Source organism: Styela clava, chromosome 10, assembly GCF_964204865.1.
Source record: "Styela clava chromosome 10, kaStyClav1.hap1.2, whole genome shotgun sequence".
NCBI lineage: Eukaryota > Metazoa > Chordata > Ascidiacea > Stolidobranchia > Styelidae > Styela > Styela clava.
In genome coordinates, this window is record NC_135259.1 from 16,962,406 (window position 1) to 16,988,998 (window position 26,593).

General features: G+C 35.5%; 1 protein-coding gene across 1 annotated transcript; it reads right to left on the reverse strand.

The window, feature by feature from the left end:
* Nucleotides 1-3,971: 3,971 nt before the first annotated feature.
* On the reverse strand, nucleotides 3,972-26,325 carry LOC144428262 (uncharacterized). Its single transcript, XM_078117238.1, has 12 exons — nucleotides 26,042-26,325; nucleotides 25,123-25,281; nucleotides 18,432-19,265; nucleotides 17,890-18,099; nucleotides 15,521-15,808; nucleotides 14,243-14,515; nucleotides 12,470-12,736; nucleotides 11,412-11,681; nucleotides 10,127-10,399; nucleotides 9,671-9,934; nucleotides 8,918-9,007; nucleotides 3,972-7,421 (listed from the first exon to the last, which is right to left on the reverse strand). The coding sequence occupies exons 1-12, from the start codon at nucleotides 26,280-26,282 to the stop codon at nucleotides 6,016-6,018; spliced, it is 4,575 nt and encodes a 1,524-aa protein (XP_077973364.1). The 5' UTR covers nucleotides 26,283-26,325; the 3' UTR covers nucleotides 3,972-6,015.
* Nucleotides 26,326-26,593: the final 268 nt, after the last annotated feature.

The window sequence follows — 26,593 nt, forward strand, 5'->3', positions numbered from 1 at the left end:
ACTATAGTATCATACGATCGCGCAATTCTAATATCCCGGGAAAGTCATAATGACGCCATGAATGTTTCTGCGTACATGGGCCAAGTACGGTACGGTACCGGTAATTACTTCCATTCCCATGCACCTTTGTGATGAATGCAGTGGTTTATTACTCACAAGATTCGAACATGCAAACACACTTAGAAGCGCCTAGCAAGTCCAGAGTCCTGCAGTCTCATAACCCTAAATATTCTCAAATATCTTATAAGCATTTGTATACTTTACTATTATTTACAAACAACCACCAGGGCGAATGTCAAACAATATCATAACTCGAACCATCCTGTTGCAAGAGAAGTCTGCGACTAGAAATATGTATACCATAACGATACGAGGTACGGTACGTAGTCCGGTTTGAGTGCAGAAATTGGTTTATCTGGAGGTACAATTATGGTGGCCCATCGTTGTCACGCGTAAAATTTAAAAAAAAATGAAAAAATAAAATGAAAAAGCGAAAATAAAAAAAATAGTTGTGAAAAAACATAAAAATAATTGAAAAAAAAAATTTAAAATAAAAACAAAATTAAAAATAAAACAAAAAAATTAAAAAAAAAATTGGATAAAAAGGTTGACAACGATGGTCCGCCTCGTGGCCCATCGTTGTCACGCGTTTTTATTTTTAGAAAATTTGTCAGGCTTAATCCTACACGCACAAATGTGTTTCCTGGGTTTCTAACTCACTACTGACTTTTATTAGCAATATCCAATAAATTCAACATGAAAATGTTCTGTAAATTCTCCATGCTACAAGTTCAACCACAAGCAATATATTTATAATAATGATGAGAGAATATAGAATTGAATATGAAAATTTGTTTTTACGTGTAGAAGGTAATTTAATTAGAAAATGCTGCTTAACTGCTCAGTTGTCTGGACACTCGTGCGATGCCGGTACGGTACCGTCTGACCGTACCGGTACCCATGCAATCACTCATGAAAGAATGGGAGATACGGATAGTCTCGTAGAATATAGACTACTGAAACACTCTCTGCGCCTGCCCCATACCGTACAGCCGTAACGTACCGATCCAGACAAATGATGAATCGCCCGTGCTCAACCATTTATTTCAATCCATACCTCGACTCACTATATTCTACTAGGATCGAGCTATGGATTGAAATAAATGGTTGAGCACGGGCGATTTATCATTTGTCTGGATCGGTACGTTACGGCTGTACGGTATGGGGCAGGCGGTTTCAGTAGTCTATATTCTACGAGACTATCCGTATCTCCCATTCTTTCATGAGTGATTGCATGGCTACCGGTACGGTCAGACGCAAAGCGACTATAACCGACTACCGGTATTTGGTAAGACGGTACCGGCATCGCGAGTGTCCAGACAACTGAGTAGTTAACCAGCATTCTCCAATTAAACTACCTTCTACACGTAAAAACAAATTTTCCGAATTTTCGTATTCAATTCTATATTCCCTTATCATTATTATAAATATATTACTTCTTGTTGAACTTGTAGCATGGAGAATTTATAGAACATTTTCAAATTGAATATTGCTCGAGAAAATCAGTAGTGAGTTGGAAACCCAGGGAGCACATTTGTGCGCGTAGGATTATGCCTGGCAACGTTGGTCCCAAGCAGAAGCAAATTTTCTAAAAATGAAAACGCGTGACAACGATGGGCCACGAGGCGGACCATCGATGTCAACCTTTTTATTTTCTTTCTATTCAATTTTTTTTTTTTTTTCCATTTTTTTTTTAATTTTCTTGTTTTTTTTTTCGTTCTTCTATTTAATTTTTTTTTTTTTTAATTTAAATTTTTATTTTATTTATTTTTTCAATTATTTTTATGTTTTTACACAACTATTTTTTTATTTTATTTTCAATTTTACGCGTGACAACGAAGGGCCACCATATACCATTCACATAAAACAAAATTAGAAATGCCACATCAGACGAAATGCCACATCCTTGATCTTATCATATAAACTTCAGCTACATTTTTCAGATTCTTGATTCAGTTCTTAGACATATTTTCAATTAATTCTGCTATCTTTATTTTAATATCTGGTAACAGTAAAGCAAATAATTTACAGCATTTAATCTCCGAGCAAGAATAAAAATTCTACTGTTTCATAGAACCAAGATAATTCGAATTTCATCTCACAACGCCAATGGCCATTGGCAAGTTAAGCGTCTTGACAAATAATAACCTAAAAGGCCAAATAATAGCAATAGGATAGACATATTTATCCTGGCGGGGAGGGAAGCCGATAAGATGGCCTAATCATATGACTGACCTCTATTCCAATTACCAGTCTATGCCGGGTACTGTATGGGATTAGCCAGTTGTTTGTTTCGAAAGTCAGATTTATGGTAACATTCGAGTTACGCATCTAAGATTCTCTTGCATAAGGCACCGTAAAAATATTAATATACAAAGAACCAAGTTCAAGCAATAAAAAAGTTGTAAAATGTCTTGAATTTAAACAAGCACATTCGCACAAGTTCTGGGTTAGATGGAACATGAGATTGAACGATACATGAAAAACTGGATAGATATAACTCAATGAATGGACAAAATAATACATGAGGCAGTTATATAAATGCATTTAAATTACAGCGTAAGCATTATTAAAGCATATGTTTAGATAAAAAAGCTCTATAAAGATAAACAAAATGCATAACAGCTTTATAAAAGCTCAGAATGTTGGTAGAAATACTATCTCATAGTTACATAGTATAAAGAAAATTGTATTGAACGTCAAAATTAAAAAGCAGTTGAACTGAAGAATATTAGGATTCATTTAAAGTTATTTATAAAAACGTAGCAAATATACAAAAAAGTAAATGCTCACTTATAAGCATAGAAAAAATGACAAACAGATAAAATTGTTAAAGTCACAGACTAGTGAAAATGTGAAATTTCAAAAGTTCAGCCACCCATCTCTACTAGTTTGTAAAGTATACAATGTAATATATATATATGACGCTTAAACACACATTCTAAAGCCAAAGGCCCCAAGTAGCTAAAAACAGATAGCACTCTCTATTGCTTCAAATTGGTAAAATTTTCAACATTACACAAGTATTATTTTCTTTCAGTAAAATGATTTTGAAATTCCTAAATTTTTTCAAAGAAAAATTGATAGATGGCATAATTACAGCCATGAAGTTGTATGTGTTATTACCAGGGCTGGGAATTTCAGCCAAAAACACTTAAACCGTTAACCGTGTTGAATTAACCGGTTAACCGCAGCGTGACGTTTGACGTAATAATTTATAATTTTAGCTCGTTACGTCACAATGGTTACAAAGCAATTTCGGGTGATCTTATCCCAGTATCGCTCAAAATTATTCACGAATGGAGATAGTTTCGTGATCGCTCTGCTGCAAGAGATATGCAGCGTGCTTCGGGCATATGGAAGTATTTTAGTAAAACCCGAATCCGTTATTAAATGTCATTCGACGTGCGAATTCTATTCTAAGATATCATAAAGAAAAACGGCATCAACTGCGCACTTGTTGGATGACATTGAATATACGATTTTGCAATAAAATCGGGAACTATATATTTCGACCGAAAACTGATTCTGAATTCAACATTGTCAAATTTTCATAATCAGCAATCTTGGTACTTCAATTCTTTTTCACATTTATTGGGTCCTCACCAATACAGTTAGTGACATTCTTTTGAATTGAACACCACAGGAGATAACTTTGCGATGACGTATTCATTTTTGAAGAAATTGTACATTATAAAGATGATTTGTACCTGAGATGTCAGTTAACAGTTAAAATAAATCGTAACCGTTAACCATCTAAAATCGGGTAACCGGTTAACCATTCCCGGCCCTAGTTATTACGTATTTTCAGATTATGCAGTCGTTAAGTTACTTGCTCTTAATACATAAATTTCATCTACGTTTATACAATTTTTCCAATTTGTGATTCAGTTCATACACATATTTTCAAATAATTTTGCTATCTTTATATTACTAAATATCTGGCAAAAGTTAAGCAAATAAAATACAGAATTTCAATTTTCGAGCAAAAATGCCAATAAAAATTCTACTATTTCATAGAACCAAGATTATTCGAATTTCATCTCACAAGTCACAACGCCAGGATGGCCAATAAAACCACTTGACAAATAATAGCCTGAAATGGTCATATATTAGAAAATGGATTAACATATTTATCCAGGTCGATAGGAAAGCCAATATGAAGGCCTAATCATATGGCCAACCTCTTGTCCGGTTACCAGTCCATGTTGGATATGGGATTACAGTAGTTAGCCAGTTATTTGTTTTCGGAAGAATGGACTTGAATTCAAAGAATTTTAAATAATTTTCTAGATTTTTGGATACTATAAATCAAATAACTATTTCTAAGAGAAATCTCCATTATAGAACAATTAAGTGGACATTGAATAGAAAATTAAAATTTACCAAAATTTACCTTTAGTCGATTTGGAGATGAAAAATTCAAGAAGAAGCAAAAAAATAAAAGTAAAAGTCATAAGAAGCAAATAATAAAAAATTGGTCAAGTCTATTACTAAAAAAAGTATTTTCGCATAAACACACACTAATCAAAGAAACTGATTTGGAACATAGTGCTCGGGTTATAAACTTCAGGCAAATGCTTGGGGCAGCCTCGAAAGTCTGATTCATGGTAACATTCAAGCTACACATCTAAGATTCTCTTGCACCATAGAAATATCAACATACAAAGAACCAGGTTCAAGTAATAAAAAAAGTTATAAATTTAAACAAGCACATTCGCATAAGTTCCAGGTTAGATGAAATGTGAGAATGAACGATACATGAAAAAATGAATAGAAATTAACGTAATGAATGGAAGAAGTAATACAACATGAAGTCCTAAAAAATGCATTTAAATTACAGCGTAAGCATTATTGAAGCATATGTTTAGATAAAAAAGCTCTATAAAGATAAAAAATGCATAACAGCTTTATAAAAGCTCAGAATGTTGGTAGAAATACTATCTCATAGTATAAAGAAAATTGTATTGAACGTTAAAAATGAAAAGCAGTGGAACTGAGGAATATTAAGATTCACTTTAAGTTATTTATAAGAACGTAGCATGTGTACAAAAAAGTAAATGCTCACTTATAAGCATAGAGAAAATGGCAAACAGACAAAATTGTTAAAGTCACAGACTTAAAGTTAGCAACCGTAAAACCACTTCAATTTAGTTGGATTGTTAATATTGTATATTTGCTTTTCATAAAAATCTTTATTTCTATAAACTGGTAGGTGGCATTATGATGGCTACTTTCATGTAGCAAATGATTTATCAACATTACAGCATTTTGCAAAACAGCACTTTCATTGAGAAACAAGAAGACTGTGGATGAATAAACAAGTTGGCTTAGCCAAATTATAATTAAAAAATTGTTATACAAAGTAAAAAATAACCAATCAAAGTGAAAATGTGAAAGTACAGCCACCCATTTATTGTAGTTCATGAAGTATACAATATATATATGTGAAAATTCGAAATTAGGACAATCAGTCACAGATTCAGAAGTTAATGGTCATAAATCAGTAAAAAAGATAGGACTGTTCATTTCTTCACATTGGTAAAAATTTTATTAAAGGCATATTATTATTTTCATTAAAATAATTTCAAAATTTCTGAAGATTATCAAAGAAAAATCTATAGATGGCATAATCACAGCCATTAAATCGTATTTGTTACAACATGTCATAGTTTGGTAATAGTTTCATACTAAACTCATTACCGTAATTATTACCATAGTAATTAGACTAAAGACAATTTTAGCAATGCCAAAAAAAACTATCAAATTTAAAGTTATCATGAATGAAAAACTATAGTTGTACTTGAATATGTATAGTTGTAATTCAAAATAAAGAGTGTTGAGAAGATTGAAATCCAACAAGCTCAATAGAATTACTATCGGTTTGGGACTAACAGTCCTGAATCCTATTGAATATTATGTTTAATATTAAGTTTAATAATGTTGCAATCGTAGTTAGCACAACCCCTCGAAATCTGTATCAGAGGATTTTACAAAGTACCTCGCCATTGTATCAGAATAATATTCATCCTCTTTCGACTTGTTTTCAAAATACTTCTTTGCTTTATAGTAAATGTAGAGAAAAAAGAATGGAAATCTGTCAAAAAAGAATTTCCAGAATTCCTCGATTGTCTGGTCAAATGAGCCTTCTCCCTTGTCTTCGTGATTATGGGTATGTCTATTACGAATAAATCTGAGAAGTTCAGTCACGGTAAATCCAAACTTTTTTGCTTTTGTCTTCATAGCATCTTTTTGTACCACAACGGAAACCTTTTTTTCTGTATATCTACTTTGGATTTCGTTCAGTTCATCGTCAGTAAACATCAAGTCTTTTTCCTCCCATTTCTTTAAGTCTGATTTCACGTTATGTGCATACATGTCATCTGATTGAACGTCATCTAAAAATAAATGGGGAGCATCATTTCCATTTTTCTTGTCGTCAGAATTTTTCCTTTCATTTATTTTTTTCAAAAGTTCCATTCCTTTCATGACATCTCCATAGAACTCTAGTCTACGCTGATCAGACCAGAAGAACGGATGCCCAAGAACTTCGATCATTGTAGGTCGAGTTTTAGGATCTCTTTGTAGCATACTTGCAATCAAATCAATGGCAATGTTGCTGTCTGGGGTTTCATAAAGTGTTTGTAACGACATTCCAGTGTCATCTTCAATGTATGCTTGCCAACAATGAGGCCTTTTTCCAAAAGGATGCTTTCCATTCGTGAGTATGTAAAACATAACTAAACCTGCTGAAAAAACATCAGCATAAATTGATGTAACCGCTTCATCGCCAGATGTTTCTGGAGCTCGCCAGCCGTCAGTACCAACATTAGGCCTGCTTGCTAAAGTGTTTGATTTACCATGGTCAAGACGTTTGCTAAGCCCAAAATCTGATATCACAACGATGCCATCTTTATATAAAATATTTTGAGGCTTTAAATCACGATGAAGAATGTGGCGTCCATGTATATGCCTCAACCCTTCTGCCATTCCCTTTACATCAAACTTTCGTTTTGCATAACTGACAATTCTAGTTTTGATTTTGTCCCAAACACTCTCAGATTCACACTCTTCCATGGCTATATAGATACATTCCTCATAATCAAAGGTAATATCGTCTGATCCAAAATATGTAACAACATTTGGATGTCTACTTGCATTTCTCATGTTGTCCACTTCCCTCTTATACAATGCTATGTCACCCAATATTTGAGATTTTCCTACTATTTTAACTACAATGTTTTCATCATTTTCCCCTGCAGCTTTCCGACGAGCTCTAAATACTCTTGACCCTTTTCGGATTTGCTCACATCGCTTGAAAGTTATCTCACCATGTTCAATCGTAATCACACCAGTTGATTCTGAATTAAAATGAAAATCTAGATCAGGGGTTTCCAAACCAGGGGTCGCGACCCCAAATTGGGTTGGAGTGATAAGTAGGTAGGGTCGCAAACAGGTCATGGGGTCGCTGAGGTATGGTAAGAGGATGGATGTACAAAACATCTAAGATTTGACAAACCTTGTTAAATTCAGCAGTTTGTACCATGGCTTACTGTAAAAGAGGCCCATATGCATCGCTCTATGCTTATGCTATGCTTATGCTATAAGAAATGTAGGTGATTATTGTGATTATTGTTATTGATTATAGACCACAACATGACCAAACTCAAAAGTGCTGTGAAAGAAGCTCTAATAAAGTTTCATGAAAAATATATATATTAACCTGGAGTCGCACTGGACACTTGGAAGTTGTCTTTGGGGTCGTTCTGAAAAAAACTTGGGAACCACTGATCTAGAACCACTCATCTGGGAACCACTGGCGCGGCGGTGTGGCTCAACGGGCTAAGCGTTAGGAATACGCTCGCCACCGCACCGCAATTACTCTGCGTGGGTTCGCAGGCTCGAATCCCATGCAGGGATGGTTATGTGCGAGAGGATTGCTGGACTCCTCGCCGTCGTTGGGTGGTTCACGTAACCGCTGGTCGGTTACGGCGTCCTCCACCACCAAGTCCATGCTTCCGAAAACAAACAATATAACTAATCCCATACCCGACTTGGTTGGAATGGTAACCGGACGAGAGGCCGTGGTTCGCCATCTGGATAAGCCATCTTATCGGCTTTCCTCTCCCCCGGGATAAATGTGTAAATCCTAGATGAATGTACTTGCTGCTGTAATATCCTGAGTGAGCAATGTCACATTCTCGAAGAATTTTTTTTTTTTCAAATCATTAGATGCCATTGCTTGATAAATAGATTTGGTTTCCTGTGGCTACCCTTCCACAGTGAAATTCAGTGTTCCAATTTTTCTTGTATTTTCATATGCATCACTTTTTAATTATTGACAATAAAAAAAAACACTACGATGGAGAGGCTGATACCTATCTATAATGAGAATTTTTAAAAAGAAGTGAAAACATTTTTGTACATCCCAAATTGTACAAAAGGACGAAAATTTAAATATTGATGTGTGGTGATAAGAAATTTCGGTGCTCCCGAAGTATGCGAACCAAGATGGCGGACATCGGAAGGTAACATGGGTAACAGGTTAGGGTTAGGCCATAATTTTTTTCCAATTTTCCTTATTTTAGTCCTATTATCAGTTCGAAGACAAGCCAAGAGCCTCCCGTAGTATTTATACCTAAAATTATGGCCTAACCCTAACCTAGTACACATATTACATTCTGATGTCCGCCATCTTGGTTCGCATACTTTGGGAGCCCCAAAATTTCCTTCAGAACAGCGAACTCATCAAGTTTCACTATTAATTTAGTTCATAAGATTATCCAAAATCTGGATATATAATAATTAATAACCTTCAATCACCAAATATTTATTGCAATAACAACATATAACTCACCATTAGCAGGGTCAGAATGAGTCGAAGGAGAATCTTTTTCATTACATGACATTGTATTTCTCTGAGACTGTTTTTTTGCAGAATTGGCATCTACGAAAAAAAGTCAGTGATAAAATTCAGGATGCAAAAGAAATAATTATCACAGGAGGTAATTAAAACGGGAGAACGATGGTCTAGCAATTGAAGCGTTAAACTCAACTTAGTTGGCATCGTACATTACACCTTACAGGTACAAATTCCACATGACCCAGGGTGCAATAAATTGAGTAGGCAATGTTAAACTGGAATGCTTTTGGTCCCATTTGATTCTTTAAAAAATATCAGCCTACTTCTTGATATATTGTGAGATAAAACTGGCTATCTGCAAACTGCAAAGTACCTTATTCTGAGCGAAAAAGGTGAGAAAGCGTATAAAAAGAAAATACATCTAAATTTTCTGTAAGTTTGACATTCAATCTCAAATAATCTCAGATTAAAACAAAGCTTGATACAAATGCTTCATGCGTCCAAGATGGGTCATTTAAAAATTAAGCAATTACAATTTCATCCTAAATTTGAATGACAGGAATGAAGATTCCGTCAAATAGTCTCAGTGGGATATTGATTGATCCAGGAGTCTAAACATTAATACTTCGACCAACTGTATTCAGTTCGAAGAAATGAATGGCATAAGACTATCACCAAAGTATAGCAGACAGTAGCTATTAAATTTAAAATATTGCATAACTTTACAAAAACAAAAATTTGTCTTACCCATGACAGAAATACTCTTCCAGTCACTCATTTTTCCATATCCTGCTTTATTGTAAGCCACAATTCTTGCACTGTAATTATGGCCTGTTTTTGGACCATCAATCGTAAATCTACAAGTGCTGGATTTTTCATCTATAATTTTTTCCTGCGCAATTCTCCACTGAATTTCATATCCATCAGGTTCAATATCAAGTGGATCCCATTCATAAACAATATTTTTCTTATCGTCGAACCTTGTCTTAATGTTACAAACTTTGTCTGGAACTGCAGATAAAAAATAGAATATTCATGAACAAAATGTAATTAAATTGGCAACAGATTCCATATTGGACGTGATCGAGACTTGTAAAATTCTTTAGATTTTCTATTAGTACCATACTTTTAGCATAACATAGGTAAAAATTTATAATACACAAAATTAATATTTAAATTTTTATCAATGAATTTTAAACTCACAGGTACTAACATAACCGTCAGTCAATGCCTCTTTACTACATGTTTCTCCAACTAAAGCCTTTATTTTAATTTTATATGATTCCCCAGGTGTTAGATTTTTCAGTGTGGCATAATGCTCATCTGTTTTCATGCGTGTTACTTCTTCAGAATTCCTCAGAGGTTCCGCTAAAACTTCATAAGTTTTCTTAATATTTGAGTGATCTTCAAATTCCACACATAGCCCATTTATTTCTTTCTTTGGCAAAACTCTGATATTGTGTGGTGCATATGGTTCTGAAAATATAAAGTCTAGATTAGATCAAGGGAGGCCATAGACAATAATCGCAAGATAATAATCAGCCAGTGAATTGTCACCCATTGCACAGTGTCTCACTCATGACTGGTTGACTACTCCCATAATTGTACCTGGGTTGGAAACCGGTTGGGAGGCAAAAACAAGATTAAGCCTTGCAGAAAATATGTGTGAAATGTCTGATGCTTTTATTCAGCCTATTATACCATGATATGCTGTGGGTCGGTTGGCAAGACAAGAATGTTGGGCATGGTTCACCCAAACTGGGGTCCGGGGATCCCTGGGGGTCTGTGATGACTGCACAGGGGGGTCGCAACAATATGAAAAGATTTGATTATGTTTAGTATTTGATTTGCAGTAAAAAAGCCATTGCATCTCTCGGGTTTAGCGTTGCGGTGAATATCCACTGCTGTCAGATTTCAAAATTGTATTGCTTTTTGCAACGATCTACATCTGTGACTGTGTGAGGAAGCATTATCGGCTACCAATACGACAAAATACAGGTCAATCTTGCCGTAGTGCCAACTTACAAACTCGCTTGGCACAAATTGCTCCAAAAATTGATGTTGTGGAGTGAAAAGCAATCTCATCCATCACAATAATGTTGTTTAATTATCCTTCCTCAATGGTTAGGCCCAGTAATTTATGCGGCATAGAATGAGGGTCTGTCAAAGATAAGATCCACAAACAGGGGTTCGCAACCCAAAAAATTTGGGAAACTCTTTATCAGGCGATAGGAATAAACTCTGATCATCCTGTGTAGGTTTTCAGACTCAAATCCCTTGGAAGACAAGTATGTGCGAAGATTACTGGATTGTGTGGTTCATGTTACAGTTTCCTCCTCCATCAAATCTACAAATCTGGATTATCTCCATATAACTGGCTAACTAATCCCATATCTAACATAGATCATCAACAACATATCTAGTCTTGAAATACAAAAATCACCAAATGGGCAAAATATAAAGTATGCGAGAGTCTGATCTAACTTACTCATTATCATTTGCTTTGTATTGTGATTCAGGTCAAAGACGGAGTTGTAGCCACAATACTGTCTGATTGTATATGTGTTCCCTGGAACGCCACTTTTGAAGACAAAGTTGTTATTTGTTGGAAAATATTCACTGACAAAGCCATTCTGATTATTTTCAATCTGAAGTTTGAAACAATCAACACCAGTTGGTTTTTCCCAAGTCATATATGCACATTTAGAAGGATTAGTATCATCAGGGATAATTGCGAAAAATGATGATTTCATTCCACCTACAAAATAAAATATACATTAAAAAATAGGAATTTTGATAAAAAGGTTGCATTTGTTAATTTTTTAAGTTTCAACTTTTCCAGCTGGAGCCTATTAAACATTATATTATCAGTTCATTTTGTTAGGCCACACACATCAAGCTACACCCTTTATAAGTAATACTTTCTTTCGTAGTTCTTTAAAATTAGGTGAATTTGAATGATATAGATCTTTTATAACAGACCCTAATTTTATTTCATATAAAACCATAGTTTTGACAGGATTGGGTCAAAAATCCAGTCTTCTTATTTCACCAGATTTCTGCCTCATTTTTACTGAAAAATCGTTATTACAGTTCTTCAACTAGTTCTATTTATCTTATATTACAATAATTATCTCCTTAATGTATTATATTTTTTTCACAATACCTATATTATAATACTTGTTTTATGACAGTACTGAGGCAGAAATAGCATATTAGAAGCATGTTAAAATCAAGTAGAATTTTCATTGATACACCAAGATCCTAATTTGTCTTAATTTTAGAACTAACTTGAAATTGAAAAATCGCGTGTGGCAAAAAAGTTTTCAATCATTAGATGTTTTATGTAAAATTGGTTTATTTGCTAATGAAAATAAGACAAATAAAAGGATATAGTTGGCAGTTAAATACAGACATATCACTCGTACTAGTTTATGGCAACATTTATATTTGAAATTTTATCAACTTTTCTTTCCTGATAATTCAAGTTTTAAAAAAGTACGGGGAATATTGAATATTATTACTTCGTTAAAAACACTTCCGTACCTATTCGGTAGTATTTGGATGTAGCAGTTTTTCCAGTTCCACCTGCGTTGAAAGCAGCGACACTGCAGTGAAGCATCGTTCCAGGCTCTAATCTTTCTCCAAAGCTAAAATTTGTTCTGTTTGTTTCATCTGTTTTAATAACTGACTCTCCTTTGTACAATGCGATCCTGTATCCATCTGGCTTCGCTTCCAATGGCTTCCAGTTTATTTCAAAAAATTTCACAGGATGTTGATATTGATCTTCTATCAATTCTACTTTTAATGGTGCTGAAAATAAAATTAATCAAATGATGTAAACCGAAACAAATTAGGATTTAAAATAATTTCAAAATATTGAAGTGATGTAATAAAGTCTAAATGACATTATTCAAAAATAAGTAAGTTTTCAAAGGACAACATGATGTTTCTTTAGTTGGGATTAAAAATAAATAACAGGTCCAGGATCAAAAAACAAATATCCCCATAACTATCCTTTAGGAATTTGATTAGAAATAAAAAAACAGTAAAAACTAGAGCAGTGGTTCCCAACCTGGGGGTCGCGATCCCCGGCGGGTTTCTAGGGGGTCGCGAGGGTCTTGCAAAACAGTAGAAAATATTAATAATAACTTTAGGTTAAATATTGTCAATAGAACGCGAAGAAGTCTGGAATGAACTCTCGTCTTCCTCCGAGAGATATCCACTAGCTTCGCGAGACCCCAGAATATTGCTTCTTGCTTGAAAAACAAAAAAGACGCGCAAGAAGTTTATGGCATGTTAACCATTGTGACGTCACACAAACTCATCTACATTTCGGCGCTCCGAAATGCGGAAAACACACAGGCCTCTAAGCAATGCTGTTGAACGCCTTTATTTCGATCCCACGCGGTTTACTGCAGGGTAGGCTTGTAGTTTATGTTGTTTCATTATCATACATCCTGCAGTAACGTTATAATTACGTTATTTTATTTACCATGACTAAGAAGCGACAATATTAAAATGAAGTTATGAAATATGTAAGCGGCTTTTCAGCTCTTCCTCATATAAAAACAAGGGCACGAAATCAAATGAAAGCCGAGGATGATATGAGATTAGCTTTGTCAAAAACTAAACCACGAATTACGCAGTTGGCTACGCGGTTTCAATGCCAACCGTCACATTCAGTAAAACTGCAGGTTGATGAAAAATCAAATTACACAATATTCACTTTGCCAAGTGCAGATTCAAGTATTTTGTGGCGTCCGAAGCTGCCATAAAACCGTGGTGGGATCTCCAAACCATGGCCGCTATAGCGAAACCCATGGCGACCGACTTTTTAACTGCCACAAACCAATGGCGAGATGCCGTTACCACAGCAGCAAATTGAAAACCAAAGGCGGGTGAAATTTTGCTGCCGTAACCACAGCATGTCGGCTGTAACAGCAGGGCTGCCCCTGATGGAGATGAATATTGGGTAAGTTGGAACATTTTTCTAATGGATACAGTTTTGGTGGATTTGGGATTAGGTCTGTCAGTATAAATAATTCCGCATGATAAACTAAAATCTGGTACACGACTTTGTGAATATACCGGTAGTAGCGTCGTAACCACGGCAAGAGCTGCCATTGGTTTGTTCGTGGCAGGAGCTGCCATGAATTGGTACGAACTGCGCCTCCACTTTGCCGCTAATTTTATTGATAAGTATAGAAAGCGAGGCAGGGGTCGCGAGGCATGTGTAAACTACCAAAGGGGGTCGCAAGCCAAAAAAGGTTGGGAACCCTTGCACTAGAGCAATAAGTGCAATGTGCAAAACTTTACCTAGGATGACATCACAATGATGTGACCATTCTCCTCTAATATTGCAACGAATGCTTCGAACCATCACCATATATTTGCTTCCAGGATATCGACATATATACTCGCAATTTGTTGCAGAAGATTTTAATATATTTTCGGTTGTTTTTTTATCAGCACAATAAATCTGAACTTCATATTCTTCACATCTTTGTTGAGGTATCCACGATATATGTATGGCAGAACTTGAATTTTCTTCATCCATAACAACTCTTGGAGTTGCAGTTTTTGCTGGCCCTATTTGAAAAAATGTATATGTCGTTATTACTTTCTTTACAAAGACAAACTATATACTCTCCTATGAAGTTAAATGTTCATTTGCCATAATAAGTACATTATGAACTACAGAGGATTTTCATTGTGCTAAACATTCAGAAAACCCCTGTCCTCCTTTAGTTGATAATTGGTCATGTCTGGTACTATAAACTTTATACCATAAAGCTTCATACACTATCCAAGCCCTTAAATGTAGAACGAATAACTGGTTAACTCTTGCTATACCCAAACTGGATAAGCAACTAAATGGGCGGACCTGATATGTTTTTTGACATAAGATTTCCAAGATAAAAAAAAATTCTATCATGGTGAAAATGATATATGAAACAAATATTCCAAGAATACTCAATTGAAAGAGCAGTGTTTATTACCTTTTTGAAAGTTCATCAATTACAACAATTTTTATGTAGATGAATTTAGCCAGACATATTACGATATGTTTGTATTTAACACAGTATTTTGTAATAGTTTTAGTGAGAATAGTACAGGGCCGTTGAAGTATATGAAAGATGGCCAAAATATCTGATAAATCATAGGCGGATGCAACAATATTCTTAGGAGCATCTGAGGCGGTTAAGAGCATCGGGAGACAAAGAGATAATGTAAAAGTAATTGAAATGACGTATAAGTGCCGATATTGATTGCTAATTTCAGTCAAGGTATGTAAATACCAGAATATTGTATAAAGGTCAAATTCAATTTATATGAAGCTATGCAATTGTTACATATATGTGAAAATGCAAAAAATATCACATCTCACTAATATTAAACTGAGTACAAGATTTATTCTTTGCTTCAAATCAAAGTGCTGAATATAATTTCAATGATTAGAAAAATCAACTACTTAAAGCACTTCAAGATAGTGTTAATTACAGCATTGAACAAAAAGTTTAATTACATATTTAAGTAATAATTTTTTTAAATGTCAAACATGATAATAAAATTGCGGATGGTCAAATTACTCACTTGATATAACAGTTTCAGAAATGGAAGCTTTCCCTCTCACTTTTCCTGAATTTTCACCCCACATTATAAAGTGATATTTTTCTGCAGGTACTTTCGGATTGAATTTAATCTCGACCACCTTTTTATCTGTGTTACTATGACCTTCAAGTGGGTGACCCTCCAATAACCCATTGCAATATGCCTGCACAAAATAGAACGGGCAATCCCTTTCAGCAATACCACATTGGACCATAATGTAATTTCCTTTTTCTTCCAAACTCGCAGTGATATTCTGTAATTTAGATGGTGCTGCAATAAAAAAGTTATTATATTATTAGGAATGTTATATCGCTACAAGATTTTAGACTTATATACGCTATATCAGTGGTCGGCAACCTTTTTCAAGTGACGGACCGGTAAAGCTTGACCAAGTTTTTGGCGGACCCCCATTATACAAACGAACTAAGCCTATGCAATAAATTATACGCATTAGGAAACTGTTCCCATATTCGAGATTTGGTCGACATTGACACACGTAACGTGTTTCTTACTTCCAGCCTATTTCAATATTTTGTTTTTGTAGTTATCAATATTGAAAACTAGGCCTCATTAAGATTTCGGGAAAGTTACCAATGCCTGTATCGTTTTGTTGGGGATATCTTAGTCGGGCTGATGAGAGACATTTTTATACGGGCGTAGAAAAACAATTGACCCAGCATTATTGCGACATACTGACATGGCAATTGTTTATGAAATCAGACATGTTGCTCAACAGTGTTATGCATTGGTCGGCAAACTTCATGTACTTGCGGGCCAAATATAAACATTTCTGGTAGCGTGCGGGCCGCAATATTTCCGCCTTCGAACAATCGCTACCATAATTAAACTTCAAATTATGACGCATTTGCATATTGCATTGCTACCCTTCTAATGCTGTGTTGAAAACCTGTCCAAATGAGATGTATATGTGGCATTTTTTTTATTATCAAACGATACATTATTTTTATGTACTTAATATCAATGTGAAAGATGATATTTTTATGGCAAATCGTCGTCTAAATGATGATGTGACAAGCGAGTACGAAATTTCATCTAAGAGTAATGCATTTTAGATAAAGCTGCTCGAGGCCTTATGTTCTTCCCAAAGTGCACATTACACAATTTGCACTGTCGCACAGATGAGCTGAGGCGCAGTACCGGGTCTCGGGGTCGAATTTTCGACGACTCGCTTCGTAACGAGTTCAACATCAAAACCCTAAACAGCTGCGATGCTGACTGGGCATATCGAGCAAACCGGTTTGGAATGTGCAAGAAAGAAAAATATTTTTCCATTCAAGCGCTTTGGAATGTTCGACCCGCGTCGCTCTGTTTTCCAGACATTTTCAAGTTTTAGAAATCAAAATGAACTCGAACGACATACAACTGACGCTACTTGTTACATAGGAAGCGCCGTACAGCAGCACTTGTCACCACATATAACCGTGTAGAGACAATAATAAATTTGAGATTAACTTTTGTTTTATTTATTAAATGTCGGGTCGTTCAAGGGCCGCAACAAATTAGCTCGCGGGCAGAATTTTTTCCGACCCCTGGTGTTGTGTTTGTCTGGTTTACTGTTGGGTGCTGTTTTTTAGTCGTAGGGTTTGTGATTAGATTGTAGAATTGTAGAGGTTTTATTACGGCATTGTCCCTTTTTGTTGCACCTCTCTGCGGACCGGCAGTAACCTTTCCGCGGACCGGCGATGGGCCGCGGCCCGGTGGTTGCCGACCACTGTGCTATATAATATACTAATATAATATATGTTATGTTATTAGGCCCAGTGCAACAAATGCACAGTCTGGCCACATATCTATTACGATATTTTGTAGAGCAGTATTTTTTAGGAAACTTAGGTATACTAAGCAATTCAAGAGTCCTGCAGTGCTGCTTGTCCAAGAGAGTATGGCTTTGGTCGGACAAATTGTTACAAAATACATTTGTGTTATTGCGCAGTAGGACTCTTGAATTGCATAGTATAGTCGTATTTATTGTTGCTACAGTATCCTTGCATTTTTCGCATGCGGATCCACTACCATAACGACATAGAGCAGGGGTGGGCAAATTACGGCCCACGGGCGGGATCCGGCCCACCGGAATGTTTCATTCGGCCCACTTGTGATTGCTGAAATTATGACTATAGATTTTATAAATAGAAATTTCCGTTAAAAATATCGATGATGTAAATTGAAATTCCATTGAAAATACCGATAACGGATCGTCGGCTAAAGTAAATACGATAATTCCTCACATATTATAAGCACCTAAATATTATGTGCCAACTCATTCAACAACTCTAGCTCCTGATATATCAGCGTTTGTGCCTGTAAATTTTTTGTGAAATCTAAAAAACCTTTTTTTCCAGTTTTGAGCTTTTCAATCTCAATTTCCATTTTCCTCTTTTCTTCTTGCATCCACTTCATTTCCTTTTCGTGCTCTCTCCGCATTCTCTCAACATCCCTCTTTTCTTGTTCATTTTCCAATTTTATCTGCTTTATTCTTTCTTCAAACTCTTCTTTGACTTTTACAACTTCCTTCTCTGGAGCGCTTCGTACTACAGAACCTAAAAGTAATGGTTTCATTTAGACAGAATAATAAAAACCACAGAGCAAAATTATTTGAATAAACGAAGCAAAAGTGTTTCTGAATGTTATATAAAGCAAAAATCTTGGGTATTATCACAATATGTCAGGTATGATTTAAGCTAGGCTTTGGGAAAAATATGAAATCTAGATTTTATTAAATGATAATTTCATACAAAAGTCTTGCAATAAACTTTGTTTCTGACAGAGTTCAAGATTTTTTACCAAGGTGGAATATACAGTGTTCAACCAATTATCCAGATTTTTGATTAAAGAAATATTTCGTTAAAAACTATAGAACCTTTCTACTTACCCAGTTTGGGATGAGGGCAAACAAGTTGGCCACGAAAGTATTTATGTTTCCGAATTTGTTCTGTATCAGGACGATCCTGTGGTTTCAATGCGAGCATCCAACCAACCAAATCCTCCAGATCCCCTTCTAGTTTGCTCAGGTCACATCCTTGATATCGTTTTATATTGAAATTCCAACTATCAGGGTCATTACCGAATGGGTGGGAACCATCGGTCGAAATGAAATGGATTACGAGTGCGGAAGAAAATATGTCCGAATGTTTAGAACAATAGTCAGAAAGGTATATTTCCGGGGCCCTCCAACCATCAGTGCCAACACGTAGAGTGCTCATTTTGGTTACAAAATGTCCTTTTCTTAACTGTTTTCCCAAACCAAAGTCAATTATTTTGAGAATTCTCCCATTGTCCGATACCAAGATATTATCTGGTTTGAGGTCACGATGCAGAACTTCATTCATGTGAATATGATCGACAGCTTCAACAAATTGTTCTATTTGTTTATGTTTGACTTCGTCAGTCTTAAGCTTTGGATCGTCTTTGACAAAGTCTGTCAAGGTTTTAGATTTAAAGTATTCCATTGCGATGAATAAATATTCTGTCGGACCAAAGAAATAAGTCCCAGATTGGAGGACAGTTATCACATTTGGGTGGGAACGAAGCTTTCGGATGATTTCCACTTCTTTCCTATTTTCATCGCTGAGTTTGATAGATTTTATGGCGATTAAATCGAATCCTCGAGAACCTTTATGAGTCTGCAAGCCCCTGTAAACTTCGCCATACTTTGCTAGTCTTTCATTATAAAGCAGGAACAGGTTATGATCGACGCGAATTGAATCTGTAAAACATAAAATAGTAGGTCTTTGGTAGATAATTTGATATGTGTGTGAAACACAAATATAGAACACATATTTACAAATCTAGTATATTTGTACATCTAATCCAGGGGTCCGCAACTACGGGGTCGCAACCCAAATTTCGCTCTGGGTCGCGAAACAATTTAAATTTTTCATAAATATGGGCATCGCGTCTGTGTAGCGTATTTATGTATAACAACTTTATAAATCTCTGATTATAATTATGGATGTTTCCTCGAATATACACTTTCTTATTTACTGCCGTAACATTGGTCAATCAGCATAAGTGCAAAATTGAAGTAACAATAAACGTTTCAGAAGCGCTCAGATACTTTTGCCATTGGTTGTGTATATTATCTCGTTTTGGCGGTTTTCGGGTGTTGTTTGTTAGTTTTTGGTTGTTTTGGTAAATATAAGTCCTAATCAAATATTTCAATAATCATTTTGCTCTGTCGAAGTTTTATTTTAAATGAAGTAATAAAAAATTAATCTAGAAGTAGCTGTGATAGACTAGGCCAAACTTTTCTACCGGCACATTTAAATGAAAGGTTGTTGAATGTATTGAATTAAAATGATAGTTTGAAACATATAAACCGGTTTATAGGCGCGAACTCGCAAAACCAATATTGAAATAAGAACCAATAATTTTGCAATGGTAGAGTATAAAGCGGAATAATTTTGTCGAGATCGAAAATCGGGAAAACATTCATTACGCAGATGTTTGCATTGTTAATTGGTATTATCCTACTACGTAGGTGGACAATTGTATTGTTTAGTAGCAATGCAAGGTTAGCAGTAGTCTTGTGGAATTGCTTGATAAAGACAGATGATGAGATTTGTCCATTCTAAATTAAATAGTTAGGTTTCTGTTACATTTGTTATTGTAAGATATTCTTGCTTGAATTCAAAATTTAGTGGGGTTGAGGATTTTGAAGGTAGTTTTAGTCACAAATAATGTTGACAAACTGGTTACTGATGAATACTGAAGTAAAAGTCGCGAGCGGAAGATACAACGGAGAAATTAAGTGAGAACAGAACACCGCATGCACCTTCAGAAATCTTTGCGTCTTCAAGCAGTGGGGATCAATGCCCGACAAAAGACTTATCTCCTCACCCTCATCGGATAGAAATACATCACTCAAACCATTCTTATAAGCGGAAGTACAGTGTAGAATTTATAAAGCTTGGTTTCACGTGTATTCTTATAAATGATGAGTCACGTCCTCAATGTGTTGTTTGTTCCGGTGTTCTTGCCAACGAGAGCCTGAAAGCAGTGAGATTGAAACGACATCTCACAGCAAAGCCTCCAGAATTCATTGACAAACTAATACATTTTTCCACCGATCAGAAAAAGAATTTTTAGGCGAAAAGAAAACAATGACAAAATATATCACAATTTTAGAATATCTCAAAAGATATTGTATGAAGTGGCTTATTTAATCGCAAAAGATAAAAAACCACACACCATTGGAGAAACACTGATCAAATCTATTGCAATTAGTCAAATTATAACTGGAGACAAGGTAACTAAGGATATGAAAGAAATACCAATGTCTGTAGATACCATTCGCCCGACGTATCAGCGGAATGGAATGGGTCAATATATTAGGTGCCAACTGATTGATAGAGTCAAAGAAGGAAAATACCCTTTGCAATTGGATGAATCCACGGATACGTCTAGTTTAGCGCAGTTGATTGTGTTCGTTAGGTATATAGCCAATGGGAAGCTTGAAGAGGTACTCATGTGCGTGACGCTTTCTGGAACATGCACTGGTCAAGACATATTCTCAGCAGTGGCGACGAGACTACAGAATGATGGATTATCTTGGGAGCGGTGTATTAGCATTTGTACTAATAGGGCTGGGGCCATGGCGGGAAAACAAAGGTTTTTTAGCAAGAGTATTACAAATTGGGCCTCATATCAATTTTACGCATTGCATTCTTAATAGGGAAAATCTGGCTAGCAAAACATTGGACCAATAATTAGAATTGAAGATTGCATATGATGGCAAAAGAAGTTTGGCTGAATTTTGGATTTCAGTAGCAAAAGAATATCCGGAATTAACAGCTGCTGCAATGAACGTATTGCTGCCATTCGAAACTACCTACTTATGTGAAAAGATTTTTCCTGCGTTTTCATACATAAAAAACAAATACAGATTAAGGCTAAATTAAAAGAAGATCTTCGAGTTGCTGTCTCCCAAATTAAACCACGAATTGATAAGTTGTGTTGAAAACGCAAAGCTAATAATTCGCATTAGTCATAATGAAAGCTATTATTCACGAATTTATGTGATGAGTTTCATATAATTTTGTGCAAGAAAATTGCTAGTGTCAATAATAGTCTTAAAATCATAACTAATTACATGTTTATCAAATGCTTGGGTCGCGAGAAATTAAAAAAAAAAATTTATGGTCGCGCTAAAAAGCAGTTGCGGACCCCTGATCCAATCCACTGCTTGTCTAACGACTCATTTAGCGAAAATAACCTTGAGAAGGTAAATCATATCCATATCAGCTATTAAGGATGGGCAATGCAGAATAATTTGCTATTCTAGAACAGTGCTCCGCAACCGGTGTGCCGCGAGACGATGCCTCTACTAAGGTAAAGTTAACCTGCTTTTACGTTGGCTTGAGCAACACCAATTCAAATTCATGAATCCCCCACTGTGCATTTGTGACGTAACAAGTGGTAGGCCTATATGTCAAGCTGATATATTGTAAAAAAAACACTTAACTTTTACGAAACAAATGGATCCGAAATCCTTTCTCAACTAGAGCTGAAATGTCAGGGAAAGACTTACCCCTGCGTATTCGAGAAAACTTCTTTGAAGTAAGAAATGACAGAACGCTAAGATTGAAATTCAGCGAAATTCCACTTGATGTGTTTTGGATTTCAATAAAAGAAGAATATTGGCACATTTCCAATGCAGCTATTGAAATATTGTTCCAGTTTTGCACAACTTACGTGCGAACGAAGCTTTTCCTCTTTATACTAATCAAAAACGATAAAGGATCCTGCATAAAAGATGTTGACAACGAACTTCGAGTTGCTCTTTCACATATTGATCCTAATATAGAGCGATTGTGCTCATTAAAACAACCACAAATCTCTCATTGAAATATGAACATAAAACAAAGTTACTTTGTTTTTTTTCGTTTGTTCTGGTGTGCCGTCGAATTTGGCAAGTTTTATAAGTGTGCCGCAAATTAAAAAAGGTTGCGAAGCACTTTTCTAGAATATTCTAGAATAGTTCAATCGAATCCAGAATACCGAATCCTATTCTCTTTTCATACTTATTCAAATAGTGGGAATTTTCCTGATTGCTGGATTTAGATGTCAAAAAATTATAAATGTATTACTATAAATGTATCATTTATTTGGAAATGTCCTCAACATTGGATTTGATTTAATACTAAACTTTGATACTAAACAGGCATTTCCCAGGACAATAAAATCTAAGAATATTACAATATTTTTGCTTTCAATTGTTCCAAATGTATGTAATCTCTAAATACTGATATGCTATATTAAGACACGCTTCAAACACTTTAATAGTAAGCGGTTAAATACAAAAATAGATATGAAACGGCATTAAATCATTATTAATGTTAGAGTGCCGAGGGTACTAAAACACGCACGCTGAGAATTAGATGCAGGACCAGCGTGTGGCCACTGCAACCTATGCGACCAGTGTAAAATATTAAATTTAACCACTATCAATTAAGATCAACTCTTTATTCTGTACGATCAAGACGTGCAAAACAAGGTTCCAGTAAACGCGATTTCGTAGTTAGTTATTAGTTAATATCATCTAAAGACGAATTCATTTAGTATTATTATCAATACATATCATTATCTACCCAGACTTGGTCCTACTCAAACTCAATATGTAACTATTTTCGCCAGATGTGGCATCTTTTTTTAAATTCATCGGCAAATAAAATTACTACAGACACTCGATCAAACGTGCGTCTATCTTGAACGATAGAAACGGACCAAAAGATAATCTTTTGAGAGTGAAATTTAAATGCGACAGATCGTCGTGTTTTGCGATATAACTTTGTATTTCGGAAACTGGTGTAATAAAAGTAATAAAATTATTCCTAAATAATATTTGATATAAATTAATCGCAAGTAATGTCATAACATTTCATGCCTGGATTTTGGTTTACATGCATCATTTTCTGGGGAAAACTCACCGGTCGCGGAAAATCATTTACAGTAATGTAAAATGAAGCAAGGCACGCCTGTAAATAATTGAAGATTGTTGCAATCAGATTATCGGAATATCGCCAGTAAGTCGGCACAAATAATTATTATTATTAAACCCTAGCTAGATAGCAAAGCAGGAAAACGCAAAAAATGATGCAATAGCGAGTCTTCGTCCTAAGGTGTACTTCACGAATACGTCGATTCAGATTACAGTGTTTGATGTTTACCGATTAGGCAAGTTTGATTAAACGAGAGAAATCTCCATGCGAGAAAGAACGCTCGTCTTTAATTGATAAATTAGAAACCTGAAATACAAAAATTGATGCACGCCGAAAAAGCAAAAATGGTGCAACAACGAGTCTTCGCCATGAGATGTACTTCGCCGACTTCCTGTCCAGAATAAGCCGATTGAGATTACAGTGTTTGAAGTTAACCGATTTTACGGGTCCTTTCCGAGCAGACGCAAGTCTATTTAAACGAGAGAGATTTCCACGCGAGAAAAACGCTAGTCTTTAATTGATATTTAGAAAACCGAAATGCAAAAATCGACGCATGGCGCTGGAGAGGCCGAAACCGAATCCTGTTGGATTCGGATACTTTGGGATTCGCATCCTCCGGATTCGGTATTCTATATTGCCCATCCCTATCAGCTATATAAAAAACAATGTATAAAAGACAAAACGAGAATATCGGTTGGAAACCGAAGACTTATCGATCGATAGTTAGGGGATCCCCCAAAACAGAAACTGCAGTTTCGATTCATCCGCTCTTGTAACTTGCGCACTGCGCATCGCACACACACACTCGGCGGGTTTCAAAATTCTCTCGCTTTACAAAAATCTAGATCACTATATCAATAATTGATTGATAACTCGCTAATTATACGACATAATTCGCCCAAAATCAATAGGCTTCTGGTCCGAGATAAGATGAATGCACATGCAAAATCTGGAGCAGATTCAATCTCGCTTTCGTGAGATATCGCGTGCATCTAACAGACACACACACAGACAGACATACATACAGACAAAGACCTATCAATATACTTACCGATCTTAAGATCGATAAGTAATAATTACAATTTATCATTTAGTGTGGGTAGCACCTGCGAAGGCTGCGATTCATGCTTTTGTAGTGCCGGGCAAATTGCGTCATCCAGTGCAGTGCACTCTACTTCCCAATTACTGTAAATATGAAGACAATTAGAATACAATTTGCTTTTAAATTTATTGCGGTGATCGCCATTCCTTTCATATCGGCAGTAATTTATTTTCCCTTGTCGCGCCGCAATGGACTGTCTTAGATTACGATAATACATGAAATATAATAATCGAAAAATGTTTTCAATTAAAACGTAGATGGAGGGGGGCGCTAAGATGCGTGGGCGATATTCGATATTAATATACTCACTAAAAATGATATTCTGAAGGTAGGGAATAACGATATTGAATATTAAATCAAATTGAACATCCCTGGCTGTGATAGGTGCATTTGCCCCTATACGATTTGTAGGGTTGGCCCTTATGCAAGGATACACGGTAACTACGTTGGCATTGACTTGAACAGAGCCATGCTTGAAATAAAATGTTTCAAAAACACTGTAAAATAAAAACTTAGCTTACCTTCGAAATGAAATGGTATTTCTCCTTTTGTTTCATTTTCTGCTGCATCATTAGACTTTGTTGCCTTTTTCTTAGTTGTTGAAGGTTTTTCATATGTATTGCTGCTTCGATCAATCGTAAAACCAGAACTTCCAGCAATACTGGTTTCTATATTGTCCCCTGTTGAGATAAAGCACAATAGTCAGAATGGTATTTATTATTCATAGTTATAGTTAAAAAGTGAAGCTGAAACATGCCATTATTGTACAAGAAAAATTAACTGTCCCGATCCCAAGTATTACTACCCTGTGGTAAACTCAAAGTAAATTTATTTATATGAATCAAAAATGCTATAAAAAGCCGATCTTGCCGACCCCCTAAGAGCGGCCCTAAACAGTGAATTTATAAAAATTCGCGCATAAGCTGACCCTAACAAATCGGAACACTTATCATCATCACACATACTTTTGACACAGCTAATTTTTATTATAAGTTATGATTGGTGATCCTCAGCGCCAGTTTAATTTAGTTCATCGACATCGTAAGCTAAGTTCCGCCACAATTATACCTCAGCACAGGTATTAAGTGTTGTGCTACCACTGGAATTAAATTAAATTTTGCTCATGAAACTATGCGTTATTTCAAAAAACGCAAATGTTATAACGATCATCGTTACAAAAATTCACTCCATTTTCATAAGAGAGAGAATGCATTATAAGTTGGAATAGATGTATGAAATTGTAACCTAATTGTAAAGAAAATTTATTTAAACCACAATATAATTTCATTTATTTACCTCGAATAAGTTAAAAATGTGATTTATGTAATACTGACAAAAACAAACATTTTCCTTTATAGGCTATATGAATAAACTAGATCCAATAATTGACCTTTCGGAGAACAGAACAAAACGACAATCTCTGGCAGAACTTATTCTCACCTTCATTAATGGTTTGCTTGAAAACGAATGTTGGAGCTACCACAGTTTCAAGTTTTTCTGAATGCTCTATGAGATTTTGAAGAAAATTTCTACCAAATTCTTGTACCGTCCCAGGCATAGATGACAACGATACTTGTAATGCATTTCGAACTGAAGTTTGATCGTTTGCATATGAAAATTCTGTAGATTCATCTGAGGAATCGGCAGAATCGATTTCTCGTATTTTACCAGATTCAGCCATTTTTGTCAATTACATGAGTAAGGTATTAACAAATATAGATTATCAGTCTGCAGTATAAAAAAAATGCAAAATTATCAGAATCAAATAGTAGAGGTTCCCAACCTCTTAATGGGGAGCAACAGCCCGGTTGTAGAGGGCAATATTACTCCAAACACCACTGGAATGATAAACAGAGGGGCCATGAGTGCTAAAATCCTCCATAAAGAGGGCACAAACCATGAAGGCTGGGAACCACCAACTTGTAGCAATATAACTAAAGCAGAAATGCAGTCAATTTTATTTTGATAGTGTGGAAATTGTTACCCGTGTGA